Raw genomic sequence first — 13,487 nt, 5'->3', positions numbered from 1 at the left:
ACCAGCCGTGGCCATGTGTAACATGCTGGGGGAATTCCTGCAGCATCAGCGGGACAACACCACTGTTTCAAGGCCCATATTGACCTATTGGAATGGGGAGCTGAACGCCATGCGTCCGGAAGATGCTGCCAGGGTGGAGAAGAAGATGACGCAGCTTCTGTGGGACGAGAAAGAATCCCTATACTACTAATTTAGATTAATAAAAACATTTGTTGAACATTTCAATTATTTTAATTTTATTTTATTCATACACCAGCAGACTCGTCTTGCCAAGGTACTTGAGAATACCCAGCACTACCGTTCAGGTATTCCATCAGGTTGTTTCGAACTTCCTTACTGAAATCCTGGGGGCGACCTCGTCGGCAGGCTCGCAGGTCGACAAGCACGTTGCTCGGTACTTCGAGCAACGTGTAAGTTGTAGGGATTTTCCGCATTAAGAAATTATGCAGGGCGCAACAGGCTGCAATGACTTTCTGAGACTTGCTCGGGTTGCTCAGCAAAGTACGTTGCACAGCCATCCACCGTGCACTAAGAATTCCAAATGCATTCTCAATGCAACGACGAGCACGACTCAGCCTATAGTTAAATATTCGCTCCTTCCGATGCAGGTCCTTGCCACTGTATGGCTTCATAATGCATTTGTGAAGCGGAAATGCATCATCGCCGATTATGAAGTAGGGAGTTCGATGCCCGTTTATCACTTTGTCATCGGGAAACGGCAGCTCATCCATAAGTAGGCGTTTTCCAAGCGTACTGTGGGAAAATGCGTTCATGTCACCCTCGCTCCCGAACGCCCCGGCTTCTACATAAGTGAACCGGTAGTGAGCGTCGCAGATTGCCATGAGAACAATCGAATGAAATCCCTACATTATAATAGATTTACTTATTACATTTTCTTTAAAATTTCAAAATACATACCTTGTAATTGTAAAAAAGGCTTCCGCTATTAGTGGGGGCCTTTATCGTCACATGCTTCCCGTCGACGGCACCAAGACAGTTTGGAAAATTCCATTCGTCTTCGAAGTCTTTCGCCCACCTCAGCATGTTTCGGTTGTCCACTTCGAAAATTCCCCTTGCAACGCAGTCCAAATTGCTGCACAAACCTGGTCGAGGACGATTCCGAAGTGTTGTTTGCTGATCCGATAAGTGGATCAAACATGGCGTTGCAGATCTCCAGAAGCAAGAAATCTAACAAAAGAATATTAAATCACAATATTAAAATACAATAATGGTATCAAAGTCTAAACATATATGTATATATATTCTACTTACTCCAAAACGATGGCCAACTTCGCTTTTAGCGGTATAGCATCTGGCCGGGTGTTCCGCTTCGGGATAAGGTATTGCTCCACCAATCCAAAGAGTGCGTTGAAGCTGCTCTCCGGCATGTGGAAGTTTTCGAAGAACATGGATGGAGTGTTAACCAAGTTCTGAAACTTTAAAATAGAAGAAAATTCTCACGGGTGCAAAGAGTATTACTTTATTTTTCAACAATATTACTTACGTCTGAAGCATAGCGGCCTTTGAAGGAGCGTTCCTTGAGATACGGGCTCACCCAATATTTCCGCCTCTGTGTCCTTATTTCCGCCTCCTCCTGCTCTCCTGCGGCAATGCACATAGCCATGCCAACTGCAAAGGTAAAGCTCGCGTCCTTGGTGTTCCACATTTTGTAACTTTTAAATTTCAAATTTTCAATTTGTTTGATTTTTGTTTGTCAACAAACCCAGCTGATTGACAGTAAGACCATTCTATATGCTTTGCGGATGAACTTTGAAAACTTCGGTCACACTACAAAGAATAAGATTTTTCGACTAGTGAAACTCTTAGCCGATCTGAGTACTAGGCTTATAGCTTTAAAGGTAGTAAAAAATATGACCGTTTTTATGTCATTGATTTTAATTTTGCGAAGGTTTACAGAAATGGGCCTTCTCTCCATCTTCAAAAGCCCATAACTTGGTCAAAAGGACTTAGATTTCGATATGGCATACCTTTATGGGCTTGTGGAATGATTTTGTTGTTATCTGCATTAAAATATATAGCTTTAAAGGTAGTAAAAAATATGACCGTTTTTATGTCATTGATTTTAATTTTGCAAAGGTTTACAGAAATGGGCCTTCTCTCCATCTTTAAAAGCCCGTTACTTGGCCAAAAAGACTTGGGTTTCGATATGCCATACCTTTATGGGCTTGTGGAATGATTATGTTGTTATCTGCATTAAAATATATAGCTTTTAAGGTAGTAAAAAATATGACCGTTTTTATGTCATTGATTTTAATTTTGCGAAGGTTTACAGAAATGGGCCTTCTCTCCATCCTTAAAAGCCCATAACTTGGTCAAAAGGACTCGGATTTCGATATGGCATACCTTTATGGGCTTGTGGAATGATTATGTTGTTATCTGCATTAAAATTTATAGCTTTAAAGGTAGTAAGAAATATGACCGTTTTTATGTCATTGATTTTAATTTTGCAAAGGTTTACAGAAATGGGCCTCTCTCCATCTTTAAAAGCCTATAACTTGGCCAAAAAAGACTCGGGTTTCGATATGGCATACCTTTATGGGCTTGTGGAATGATTATGTTGTTATCTGCATTAAAACATATTGCCTAGTACTCACATCGACGAAAACCGCGAGCTAACCATAGGAGTGAGCGAGAGGCAAATACTCGACTAAAACTTTTCGTCATGTCTGTTTTTCAGCGCGGTACTCAGATGAGCTAAGGAAATACCAGAAAAAATACCAGATTTTGCGAGTGAACTTTCGATGAACGCCGTTAGCCGCGGCCCAAAGAATAAGAAATTTATTCTTTGGCTGTGTTAGTCCAGAAGCGGGTGGAAACCAAAATTCAAAAATGGAATAAAAAACTCAAAAACCACGCCAAAAACGTCTTCAAAAGTTTAGTTCTGAGGAAAAAGTGCGCTTAATTCAAGCTGTGGAGGAGCGCCCAGTGTTGTGGGACTTGGTCCACAAAAAGCATTTCGATGCTGTGTTTATGAAGAGAACCTGGGAGGAGATTGCACTGGTCATGGACAAAGATTGTAGGTTATAATTTTGCGTTATTAAATATTTGTGAACATAAGTATATAATATATACTTGTTATGCTTAGATAATAGTTGCAAGCTGGCTTGGAAGTCCCTGCGGGACAGCCTCAAGTATCACAACAAGGTCAGAAAGCAGAAGAGTGGAAGTGCTGGAGGAGATCTACTGGAGAAGCCCAGTGGAAAGGAGTGTGCCGAGTGGGAATTCGCTCCGTACATGGACTTCTTGCCGGACGTGTCCTCGCAAAGAAGGTAGGTTCTGGCCAAATGAATTTGGTTACGTTTTACTAATCATTTCAATTATAGCAGAACCACCAGTAGTGCGATCTCAGACGAGATCTCCATTGAAGACTGGACACTGGACTCCACCACAATCAGCTCTCTGCAGCTGAAGCGGAGCTGGAGGCCGCGCTACAGGATGAGGTACCCGAGGAATTATATACCTACGTAAGTTGCTCTACTCGTGTTTGATTTTGTAACATTTATATGATTTTACTTTTACTTTCATAGGGAGAAGGAAAAAAGCCACCCCCAAAGAAGCGAAAGCTGGATGGTGATGGCTCACCAGCCGTGGCCATGTGTAACATGCTGGGGGAATTCCTGCAGCATCAGCGGGACAACACCACTGTTTCAAGGCCCATATTGACCTATTGGAATGGGGAGCTGAACGCCATGCGTCCGGAAGATGCTGCCAGGGTGGAGAAGAAGATGACGCAGCTTCTGTGGGACGAGAAAGAATCCCTATACTACTAATTTAGATTAATAAAAACATTTGTTGAACATTTCAATTATTTTAATTTTATTTTATTCATACACCAGCAGACTCGTCTTGCCAAGGTACTTGAGAATACCCAGCACTACCGTTCAGGTATTCCATCAGGTTGTTTCGAACTTCCTTACTGAAATCCTGGGGGCGACCTCGTCGGCAGGCTCGCAGGTCGACAAGCACGTTGCTCGGTACTTCGAGCAACGTGTAAGTTGTAGGGATTTTCCGCATTAAGAAATTATGCAGGGCGCAACAGGCTGCAATGACTTTCTGAGACTTGCTCGGGTTGCTCAGCAAAGTACGTTGCACAGCCATCCACCGTGCACTAAGAATTCCAAATGCATTCTCAATGCAACGACGAGCACGACTCAGCCTATAGTTAAATATTCGCTCCTTCCGATGCAGGTCCTTGCCACTGTATGGCTTCATAATGCATTTGTGAAGCGGAAATGCATCATCGCCGATTATGAAGTAGGGAGTTCGATGCCCGTTTATCACTTTGTCATCGGGAAACGGCAGCTCATCCATAAGTAGGCGTTTTCCAAGCGTACTGTGGGAAAATGCGTTCATGTCACCCTCGCTCCCGAACGCCCCGGCTTCTACATAAGTGAACCGGTAGTGAGCGTCGCAGATTGCCATGAGAACAATCGAATGAAATCCCTACATTATAATAGATTTACTTATTACATTTTCTTTAAAATTTCAAAATACATACCTTGTAATTGTAAAAAAGGCTTCCGCTATTAGTGGGGGCCTTTATCGTCACATGCTTCCCGTCGACGGCACCAAGACAGTTTGGAAAATTCCATTCGTCTTCGAAGTCTTTCGCCCACCTCAGCATGTTTCGGTTGTCCACTTCGAAAATTCCCCTTGCAACGCAGTCCAAATTGCTGCACAAACCTGGTCGAGGACGATTCCGAAGTGTTGTTTGCTGATCCGATAAGTGGATCAAACATGGCGTTGCAGATCTCCAGAAGCAAGAAATCTAACAAAAGAATATTAAATCACAATATTAAAATACAATAATGGTATCAAAGTCTAAACATATATGTATATATATTCTACTTACTCCAAAACGATGGCCAACTTCGCTTTTAGCGGTATAGCATCTGGCCGGGTGTTCCGCTTCGGGATAAGGTATTGCTCCACCAATCCAAAGAGTGCGTTGAAGCTGCTCTCCGGCATGTGGAAGTTTTCGAAGAACATGGATGGAGTGTTAACCAAGTTCTGAAACTTTAAAATAGAAGAAAATTCTCACGGGTGCAAAGAGTATTACTTTATTTTTCAACAATATTACTTACGTCTGAAGCATAGCGGCCTTTGAAGGAGCGTTCCTTGAGATACGGGCTCACCCAATATTTCCGCCTCTGTGTCCTTCTTTCCGCCTCCTCCTGCTCTCCTGCGGCAATGCACATAGCCATGCCAACTGCAAAGGTAAAGCTCGCGTCCTTGGTGTTCCACATTTTGTAACTTTTAAATTTCAAATTTTCAATTTGTTTGATTTTTGTTTGTCAACAAACCCAGCTGATTGACAGTAAGACCATTCTATATGCTTTGCGGATGAACTTTGAAAACTTCGGTCACACTACAAAGAATAAGATTTTTCGACTAGTGAAACTCTTAGCCGATCTGAGTACTAGGCTTATAGCTTTAAAGGTAGTAAAAAATATGACCGTTTTTATGTCATTGATTTTAATTTTGCGAAGGTTTACAGAAATGGGCCTTCTCTCCATCTTCAAAAGCCCATAACTTGGTCAAAAGGACTTAGATTTCGATATGGCATACCTTTATGGGCTTGTGGAATGATTTTGTTGTTATCTGCATTAAAATATATAGCTTTAAAGGTAGTAAAAAATATGACCGTTTTTATGTCATTGATTTTAATTTTGCAAAGGTTTACAGAAATGGGCCTTCTCTCCATCTTTAAAAGCCCGTTACTTGGCCAAAAAGACTTGGGTTTCGATATGCCATACCTTTATGGGCTTGTGGAATGATTATGTTGTTATCTGCATTAAAATATATAGCTTTTAAGGTAGTAAAAAATATGACCGTTTTTATGTCATTGATTTTAATTTTGCGAAGGTTTACAGAAATGGGCCTTCTCTCCATCCTTAAAAGCCCATAACTTGGTCAAAAGGACTCGGATTTCGATATGGCATACCTTTATGGGCTTGTGGAATGATTATGTTGTTATCTGCATTAAAATTTATAGCTTTAAAGGTAGTAAGAAATATGACCGTTTTTATGTCATTGATTTTAATTTTGCAAAGGTTTACAGAAATGGGCCTCTCTCCATCTTTAAAAGCCTATAACTTGGCCAAAAAAGACTCGGGTTTCGATATGGCATACCTTTATGGGCTTGTGGAATGATTATGTTGTTATCTGCATTAAAACATATTGCCTAGTACTCACATCGACGAAAACCGCGAGCTAACCATAGGAGTGAGCGAGAGGCAAATACTCGACTAAAACTTTTCGTCGGGTCTGTTTTTCAGCGCGGTACTCAGATGAGCTAAGGAAATACCAGAAAAAATACCAGATTTTGCGAGTGAACTTTCGATGAACGCCGTTAGCCGCGGCCCAAAGAATAAGAAATTTATTCTTTGGCTGTGTTAGTCCAGAAGCGGGTGGAAACCAAAATTCAAAAATGGAATAAAAAACTCAAAAACCACGCCAAAAACGTCTTCAAAAGTTTAGTTCTGAGGAAAAAGTGCGCTTAATTCAAGCTGTGGAGGAGCGCCCAGTGTTGTGGGACTTGGTCCACAAAAAGCATTTCGATGCTGTGTTTATGAAGAGAACCTGGGAGGAGATTGCACTGGTCATGGACAAAGATTGTAGGTTATAATTTTGCGTTATTAAATATTTGTGAACATAAGTATATAATATATACTTGTTATGCTTAGATAATAGTTGCAAGCTGGCTTGGAAGTCCCTGCGGGACAGCCTCAAGTATCACAACAAGGTCAGAAAACAGAAGAGTGGAAGTGCTGGAGGAGATCTACTGGAGAAGCCCAGTGGAAGGGAGTGTGCCGAGTGGGAATTCGCTCCGTACATGGACTTCTTGCCGGACGTGTCCTCGCAAAGAAGGTAGGTTCTGGCCAAATGAATTTGGTTACGTTTTACTAATCATTTCAATTATAGCAGAACCACCAGTAGTGCGATCTCAGACGAGATCTCCATTGAAGACTGGACACTGAACTCCACCACAATCAGCTACTCTGCAGCTGAAGCGGAGCTGGAGGCCGCGCTACAGGATGAGGTACCCGAGGAATTATATACCTACGTAAGTTGCTCTACTCGTGTTTGATTTTGTAACATTTATATGATTTTACTTTTACTTTCATAGGGAGGAGGAAAAAAGCCATGGCTCACCAGCCGTGGCCATGTGTAACATGCTGGGGGAATTCCTACAGCATCAGTGGGACAACACCACTGTTTCAAGGCCCATATTGACCTATTGGAATGGGGAGCTGAACGCCATGCGTCCGGAAGATGCTGCCAGGGTGGAGAAGAAGATGACGCAGCTTCTGTGGGACGAGAAAGAATCCCTATACTACTAATTTAGATTAATAAAAACATTTGTTGAACATTTCAATTATTTTAATTTTATTTTATTCATACACCAGCAGACTCGTCTTGCCAAGGTACTTGAGAATACCCAGCACTACCGTTCAGGTATTCCATCAGGTTGTTTCGAACTTCCTTACTGAAATCCTGGGGGCGTCCTCGTCGGCAGGCTCGCAGGTCGACAAGCACGTTGCTCGGTACTTCGAGCAACGTGTAAGTTGTAGGGTTTTTCCGCATTAAGAAATTATGCAGGGCGCAACAGGCTGCAATGACTTTCTGAGACTTGCTCGGGTTGCTCAGCAAAGTACGTTGCACAGCCATCCACCGTGCACTAAGAATTCCAAATGCATTCTCAATGCAACGACGAGCACGACTCAGCCTATAGTTAAATATTCGCTCCTTCCGATGCAGGTCCTTGCCACTGTATGGCTTCATAATGCATTTGTGAAGCGGAAATGCATCATCGCCGATTATGAAGTAGGGAGTTCGATGCCCGTTTATCACTTTGTCATCGGGAAACGGCAGCTCATCCATAAGTAGGCGTTTTCCAAGCGTACTGTGGGAAAATGCGTTCATGTCACCCTCGCTCCCGAACGCCCCGGCTTCTACATAAGTGAACCGGTAGTGAGCGTCGCAGATTGCCATGAGAACAATCGAATGAAATCCCTACATTATAATAGATTTACTTATTACATTTTCTTTGAAATTTAAAAATACATACCTTGTAATTGTAAAAAAGGCTTCCGCTATTAGTGGGGGCCTTTATCGCCACATGCTTCCCGTCGACGGCACAAAGACAGTTTGGAAAATTCCATTCGTCTTCGAAGTCTTTCGCCCACCTCAGCATGTTGTCGGTTGTCCACTTCGGAAATTCCCCTTGCAACGCAGTCCAAATTGCTGCACAAACCTGGTCGAGGACGATTCCGAAGTGTTGTTTGCTGATCCGATAAGTGGATCAAACATGGCGTTGCAGATCTCCAGAAGCAAGAAATCTAACAAAAGAATATTAAATCACAATATTAAAATACAATAATGGTATCAAAGTCTAAACATATATGTATATATATTCTACTTACTCCAAAACGATGGCCAACTTCGCTTTTAGCGGTATAGCATCTGGCCGGGTGTTCCGCTTCGGGATAAGGTATTGCTCCACCAATCCAAAGAGTGCGTTGAAGCTGCTCTCCGGCATGTGGAAGTTTTCGAAGAACATGGATGGAGTGTTAACCAAGTTCTGAAACTTTAAAATAGAAGAAAATGCTCACGGGTGCAAAGAGTATTACTTTATTTTTCAACAATATTACTTACGTCTGAAGCATAGCGGCCTTTGAAGGAGCGTTCCTTGAGATACGGGCTCACCCAATATTTCCGCCTCTGTGTCCTTCTTTCCGCCTCCTCCTGCTCTCCTGCGGCAATGCACATAGCCATGCCAACTGCAAAGGTAAAGCTCGCGTCCTTGGTGTTCCACATTTTGTAACTTTTAAATTTCAAATTTTCAATTGGTTTGATTTTTGTTTGTCAACAAACCCAGCTGATTGACAGTAAGACCATTCTAGATGCTTTGCGGATGAACTTTGAAAACTTCGGTCACACTACAAAGAATAAGATTTTTCGACTAGTGAAACTCTTAGCCGATCTGAGTACTAGGCTTATAGCTTTAAGGGTAGTAAAAAATATGACCGTTTTTATGTCATTGATTTTAATTTTGCGAAGGTTTACAGAAATGGGCCTTCTCTCCATCTTCAAAAGCCCATAACTTGGTCAAAAGGACTCGGATTTCGATATGGCATACCTTTATGGGCTTGTGGAATGATTTTGTTGTTATCTGCATTAAAATATATAGCTTTGAAGGTAGTAAAAAATATGACCGTTTTTATATCATTGATTTTAATTATGCAAAGGTTTACAGAAATGGGCCTTCTCTCCATCTTTAAAAGCCCGTTACTTGGCCAAAAAGACTTGGGTTTCGATATGGCATACCTTTATGGGCTTGTGTAATGATTATGTTGTTATCTGCATTAAATTTTATAACTTTAAGGGTAGTGAAAAATATGACGGTTTTTATGTCATTGATTTTAATTTTGCGAAGGTTTAAAGAAATGGGCCTTCTCTCCATCTTTAAAAGCCCACAACTTGGTCAAAAGAACTCGGATTTCGATATGGCATGCCTTTATGGGCTTGTGGAATGATTATGTTTTGTATCTGCATTAGAATATATAGCTTTAAAGGTAGTAAAAAATATGACCGTTTTTATGTCATTGATTTTAATTTTGCGAAATTTTACAGAAATGGGCCTTCTCCATTTTTAAAAGCCCATAACTTGGCCAAAAGGACTCGGATTTCGATATGGCATACCTTTATGGGCTTGTGGAATGATTATGTTGTTATCTACATGACAATATATAACTTTAGAGGAAGTAAAAAGTTTGACCGTTTTTATGTCATTGATTTTATTTTTGCGAAGGTTTACAGAAACGGGCCTTCTCTCCATCCTTAAAAGCCCATAACTTGGTCAAAAGGACTCGGATTTCGATATGGCATACCTTTATGGGCTTGTGGAATGATTATGTTGTTATCTGCATTAAAATTTATAGCTTTAAAGGTAGTAAAAAATATGACCGTTTTTATGTCATTGATTTTAATTTTGCGAAATTTTACAGAAATGGGCCTTCTCCATCTTTAAAAGCCCATAACTTGGTCAAAAGGACTCGGATTTTGATATGGCATACCTTTATGGGCTTGTGGAATGATTATGTTGTTATCTGCATTAGAGTATATAGCTTTAAGGGTAGTAAAAATTATGACCGTTTTTATGTCATTGATTTTAATTTTGCGAAGGTTTACAGAAATGGGCCTTCTCTCCATCTTTAAAAGCCCGAAACTTGGTCAAAAGAACTCGGATTCGATATGGCATGCCTTTATGGGCTTGTGGAATGATTATGTTTTGTATCTGCATTAGAATATATAGCTTTAAAGGAAGTAAGAAATATGACCGCTTTTATGTTATTGATTTTAATTTTCCAAAGGCTTACAGAAACGGGCCTTCTCTCCATCTTTAAAAGCCCATAACTTGGTCAAAAGGACTCTGATTTCGATATGGCATACGTTTATGGGCTTGTGGAATGATTATGTTGTTATCTGCATTAAAATATATATTTTTTAAGGTAGTAAAAAATATGACCGTCTTTATGTCATTGATTTTAATTTTGCGAAGGTTTAAAGAAATGGGCCTTCCCTACGTCTTTAAAAGCCCATAACTTGGTCAAAAGAACTCGGATTTCGATATGGCATACCTTTATGGGCTTGTGGAATGATTATGTTGTTATGTGCATTAAAATATATAGCTTTAAGGGTAGTAAAAATTATGACCGTGTTTATGTCATTGATTTTAATTTTGCGAGGGTTTACAGAAATGGGCTTTCTCCTTATCTTTAAAAGCCCATAACTTGGTCAAAAGAACTCGGATTTCGATATGGCATACCTTTATGGGCTTGTGGAATGATTATGTTGTTATGTGCATTAAAATATATAGCTTTATAGGTACTAAAAAATATGACCGTTTATATGTCATTGATTTTAATTTTGCGAAGGCTTACAGAAATGGGCCTAATTACAGAAATGGGCCTTCTCTCCATCTTTAAAAGCCCATAACTTGGTCAAAAGGACTCGGATTTCGATATGGCATACCTTTATAGGCTTGTGGAATGATTATGTTGCTATCTGCATTAAAATATATAGCTTTAAAGGTGGTACAAATTATGACCGTTTTATGTCATTGATTTTAATTTTGCGAGGCCTTACAGAAATGGGCCTTCTCTCCATCTTTAAAAGCCCATAACTTGGTCAAAAGGTCTCGGATTTCAATATGGCATACCTTTAGGGGCTTGTGCAATTATTATGTTGTTATCTGCACTTAAATATATAAGTTTAAAGATGGTAAAAAATATGACCGTTTTTATGTCATTGATTTTTAATTTTGCGAAGGTGTAGCGTGTAACGTTCGACGGAAGTGTATTGAATCGAAGGATCTGTACTTGCGGGGCACGCTATAGGGTCCGGCACTAACTCGTCGGCTTTGGGGGTGTTGTTCTTGCTTTATACTGATCCTGACACTGTCTACACATTATTATTAACAGACTAAGAATTAAGCGTGCTTGCGACAAAATTATAAGTTAGTTAACTAAACCGGAAGAAATATAAATAAATTCGGAAAAATTAGAATTTAAAGACACAAGAAAAGAAAAGAAAGAGAGAAATCTTAAAGCAGCGAAGACACGGATGTTGTTGTGCTCGCATGTTGCCCACCCTACCTATGATCACCTGCCGCAAGAGCATGGCTCTGGTGACCCCTTATGCACCCTACGACCGAGAAAACATCAGCTGAGTTCAGTAAATTTTGGAATTTAAGCTTGCATTTTTATAACAAATTCAAGGAAAGAAAACATAATGAATAGTAATTCCATAATAGTAATTCATGATAATGTAATGGGTATAAAAATAATGATAATGTTTAAGCAATAGTATATAATCTTAATTATGAGAACATATATAAGGGGTTTTTGTAAGCTAAGGGCGGTTGTTTCAAAGTTGAGAATTTTAATTCGTTTCAGGGTAAGCTATTAATTTAATTTGTTTGGTTTAATTCAATTAGGATTAATAAAAATATATTTTTTTTTGATAAAATTACAAAAATCAAATTCAAGTTAATTCTATGTAGGTACTTAATATTAGTTAGATAATATTTTCGTTAATTTAATGCTTCATTAGATTCGGGTTTCATTTATTTTTATTTTTTTTTTGGCAGTTCAAATAAAAGTCTTGTTTAGTTTTCAAAAGATAAAGGTGGATATAGGAAATAAACATTTAGTTTTCAAACTCACGGCAACTTTTCCACCGACGAAAGATCGATCTCCCGACGCAGGTGTGCTGTAAAAAGATTATGGCGTTTTGCACCATAGGGTTAAAGTTAACTTAAAAATATATTTTGAAAACAATTTAAAAGGAAACTTTCTTGCCAATTTATCCCGATTCTTTAGAGGCGCTAAATTGTTATTTAAGTTTAGGTAGTATCTACAATAACCTAATTAAGATTCGCTCCATTATATTTTAAAATTTCCATAGATCTTTTTTTTTTTTTTTTCATGGGGTTCCCTGTGGTTGCAGGTTAAATATGCTCGCCATTGGGGAAAGCGATTTGGATGATTGCCAGAGATAATACAAAGAATTAGCAGAGGGTAAACCCCGTTAAAATTTGCGCCTTTGTGCATTGGGGTAAGGCTGCTGCTGATGTGTATGTGCGGCCTAGAGATTTCCCGCGGTGTAGCTGCGTAAGTGTGCGCCAAAAGATTACACGTCCATGTGTATAAGTAGCTGCTCGTAAATGCGCGCATGTGAAAAAGGGTTAGCTGCGCATGCGTATTCGTTGGTGCCGGGTTAGGTACACATGTCGTCTACGGGGGTGCTCCTCGGTGCAGGCGTCGATTACGGCGGTACCAGGTTATGTACGCATGCAGCTATGGGGGTGCTCCTCGGTACAGGCGTCGATTTCGGCGGTACCAGGTTATGTACGCATGCAGCTATGGGGGTGCTCCTCGGTACATGCACGTGGATTTTCGTTGGTGGTACCTGGTTTACATGCTCCTGATCTCGTCGACTTTACATACTGCTAACTGGGCACAACCTGACGATTGGGGAACGGTTACAGCAAATACCTAATAAAATATTCTATTCTCGAGCATATCTACCTTACGATTGTGCCCCGAAGACGTTTTGGGGGTTTTAGGGCTTTTTCGGGCCGTTGCCGACAGAAATCCCGCCAATCCAACCAAAAAAAATAATATAACTTGCTGTTGGCCTGCTGGTCGAAACCCTCTCGTATAGCCGGGACGACGCTAAGTTTTTCCACTTCAGCTGCCTGAGACACGGGCGGGGGTTAGACACAGAAAGAAAACCAATTCGCCGGGAAACTTACTCGGTCTACGCTTTGACGGGTGATTTTTTTTAATTTAAATTTTTTCACTATCGAATCGCAATACTTGCGAGATGCACGCGTACCCGAGCTAAAGTTTCGAACTTGTTTGGGACTGGGAACTTAATTTTTTAGTGCATGTGCACGC

The 13,487-nt window shown here is 40.4% G+C and overlaps 5 protein-coding genes across 7 annotated transcripts; 2 read left to right on the top strand and 3 right to left on the bottom strand.

Moving 5' to 3' along the window:
* Window positions 1-268: 268 nt before the first annotated feature.
* On the bottom strand, window positions 269-1,711 carry LOC119559295. Its single transcript, XM_037872372.1, has 4 exons — window positions 1,505-1,711; window positions 1,273-1,436; window positions 919-1,188; window positions 269-863 (listed from the first exon to the last, which is right to left on the bottom strand). Exons 1-3 carry the CDS (start codon window positions 1,664-1,666, stop codon window positions 1,152-1,154), a joined length of 363 nt encoding a protein of 120 aa, XP_037728300.1. The 5' UTR covers window positions 1,667-1,711; the 3' UTR covers window positions 269-863; window positions 919-1,151.
* A 1,108-nt stretch (window positions 1,712-2,819) lies between these two features.
* Window positions 2,820-3,774, top strand: LOC119559298. Of its 2 annotated transcripts, none has more exons than XM_037872377.1 (4): window positions 2,820-3,037; window positions 3,107-3,290; window positions 3,348-3,485; window positions 3,549-3,774. In XM_037872377.1, the coding sequence occupies exons 1-4, from the start codon at window positions 2,992-2,994 to the stop codon at window positions 3,682-3,684; spliced, it is 504 nt and encodes a 167-aa protein (XP_037728305.1). In that variant the 5' UTR covers window positions 2,820-2,991; the 3' UTR covers window positions 3,685-3,774. The 2 variants fall into 2 exon arrangements, with proteins under 2 accessions (XP_037728305.1, XP_037728303.1); XM_037872375.1 differs by having other exon boundaries at window positions 3,345-3,485.
* Window positions 3,775-3,869: 95 nt separating this feature from the next.
* LOC119559294 lies at window positions 3,870-5,288 on the bottom strand. The gene is made up of 4 exons (XM_037872371.1): window positions 5,106-5,288; window positions 4,874-5,037; window positions 4,520-4,789; window positions 3,870-4,464 (listed from the first exon to the last, which is right to left on the bottom strand). The coding sequence occupies exons 1-3, from the start codon at window positions 5,265-5,267 to the stop codon at window positions 4,753-4,755; spliced, it is 363 nt and encodes a 120-aa protein (XP_037728299.1). The 5' UTR covers window positions 5,268-5,288; the 3' UTR covers window positions 3,870-4,464; window positions 4,520-4,752.
* A 1,132-nt stretch (window positions 5,289-6,420) lies between these two features.
* LOC119559300 lies at window positions 6,421-7,341 on the top strand. 2 transcript variants are annotated; one of them, XM_037872379.1, is made up of 4 exons: window positions 6,421-6,638; window positions 6,708-6,891; window positions 6,949-7,087; window positions 7,151-7,341. In XM_037872379.1, exons 1-4 carry the CDS (start codon window positions 6,593-6,595, stop codon window positions 7,193-7,195), a joined length of 414 nt encoding a protein of 137 aa, XP_037728307.1. In that variant the 5' UTR covers window positions 6,421-6,592; the 3' UTR covers window positions 7,196-7,341. The 2 variants fall into 2 exon arrangements, with proteins under 2 accessions (XP_037728307.1, XP_037728306.1); XM_037872378.1 differs by having other exon boundaries at window positions 6,946-7,087.
* Window positions 7,342-7,445: 104 nt separating this feature from the next.
* On the bottom strand, window positions 7,446-8,896 carry LOC119559296. Its single transcript, XM_037872373.1, has 4 exons — window positions 8,680-8,896; window positions 8,448-8,611; window positions 8,093-8,363; window positions 7,446-8,037 (listed from the first exon to the last, which is right to left on the bottom strand). The coding sequence occupies exons 1-3, from the start codon at window positions 8,839-8,841 to the stop codon at window positions 8,327-8,329; spliced, it is 363 nt and encodes a 120-aa protein (XP_037728301.1). The 5' UTR covers window positions 8,842-8,896; the 3' UTR covers window positions 7,446-8,037; window positions 8,093-8,326.
* Between the last annotated feature and the right edge of the window lie 4,591 nt (window positions 8,897-13,487).

Source organism: Drosophila subpulchrella, unplaced genomic scaffold (genome assembly GCF_014743375.2).
Source record: "Drosophila subpulchrella strain 33 F10 #4 breed RU33 unplaced genomic scaffold, RU_Dsub_v1.1 Primary Assembly Seq20, whole genome shotgun sequence".
Taxonomy (NCBI): Eukaryota; Metazoa; Arthropoda; class Insecta; order Diptera; family Drosophilidae; genus Drosophila; species Drosophila subpulchrella.
The sequence above is the reverse complement of the archived record's forward strand: the minus strand, read 5'-3'. Positions and strand labels throughout refer to the sequence as shown.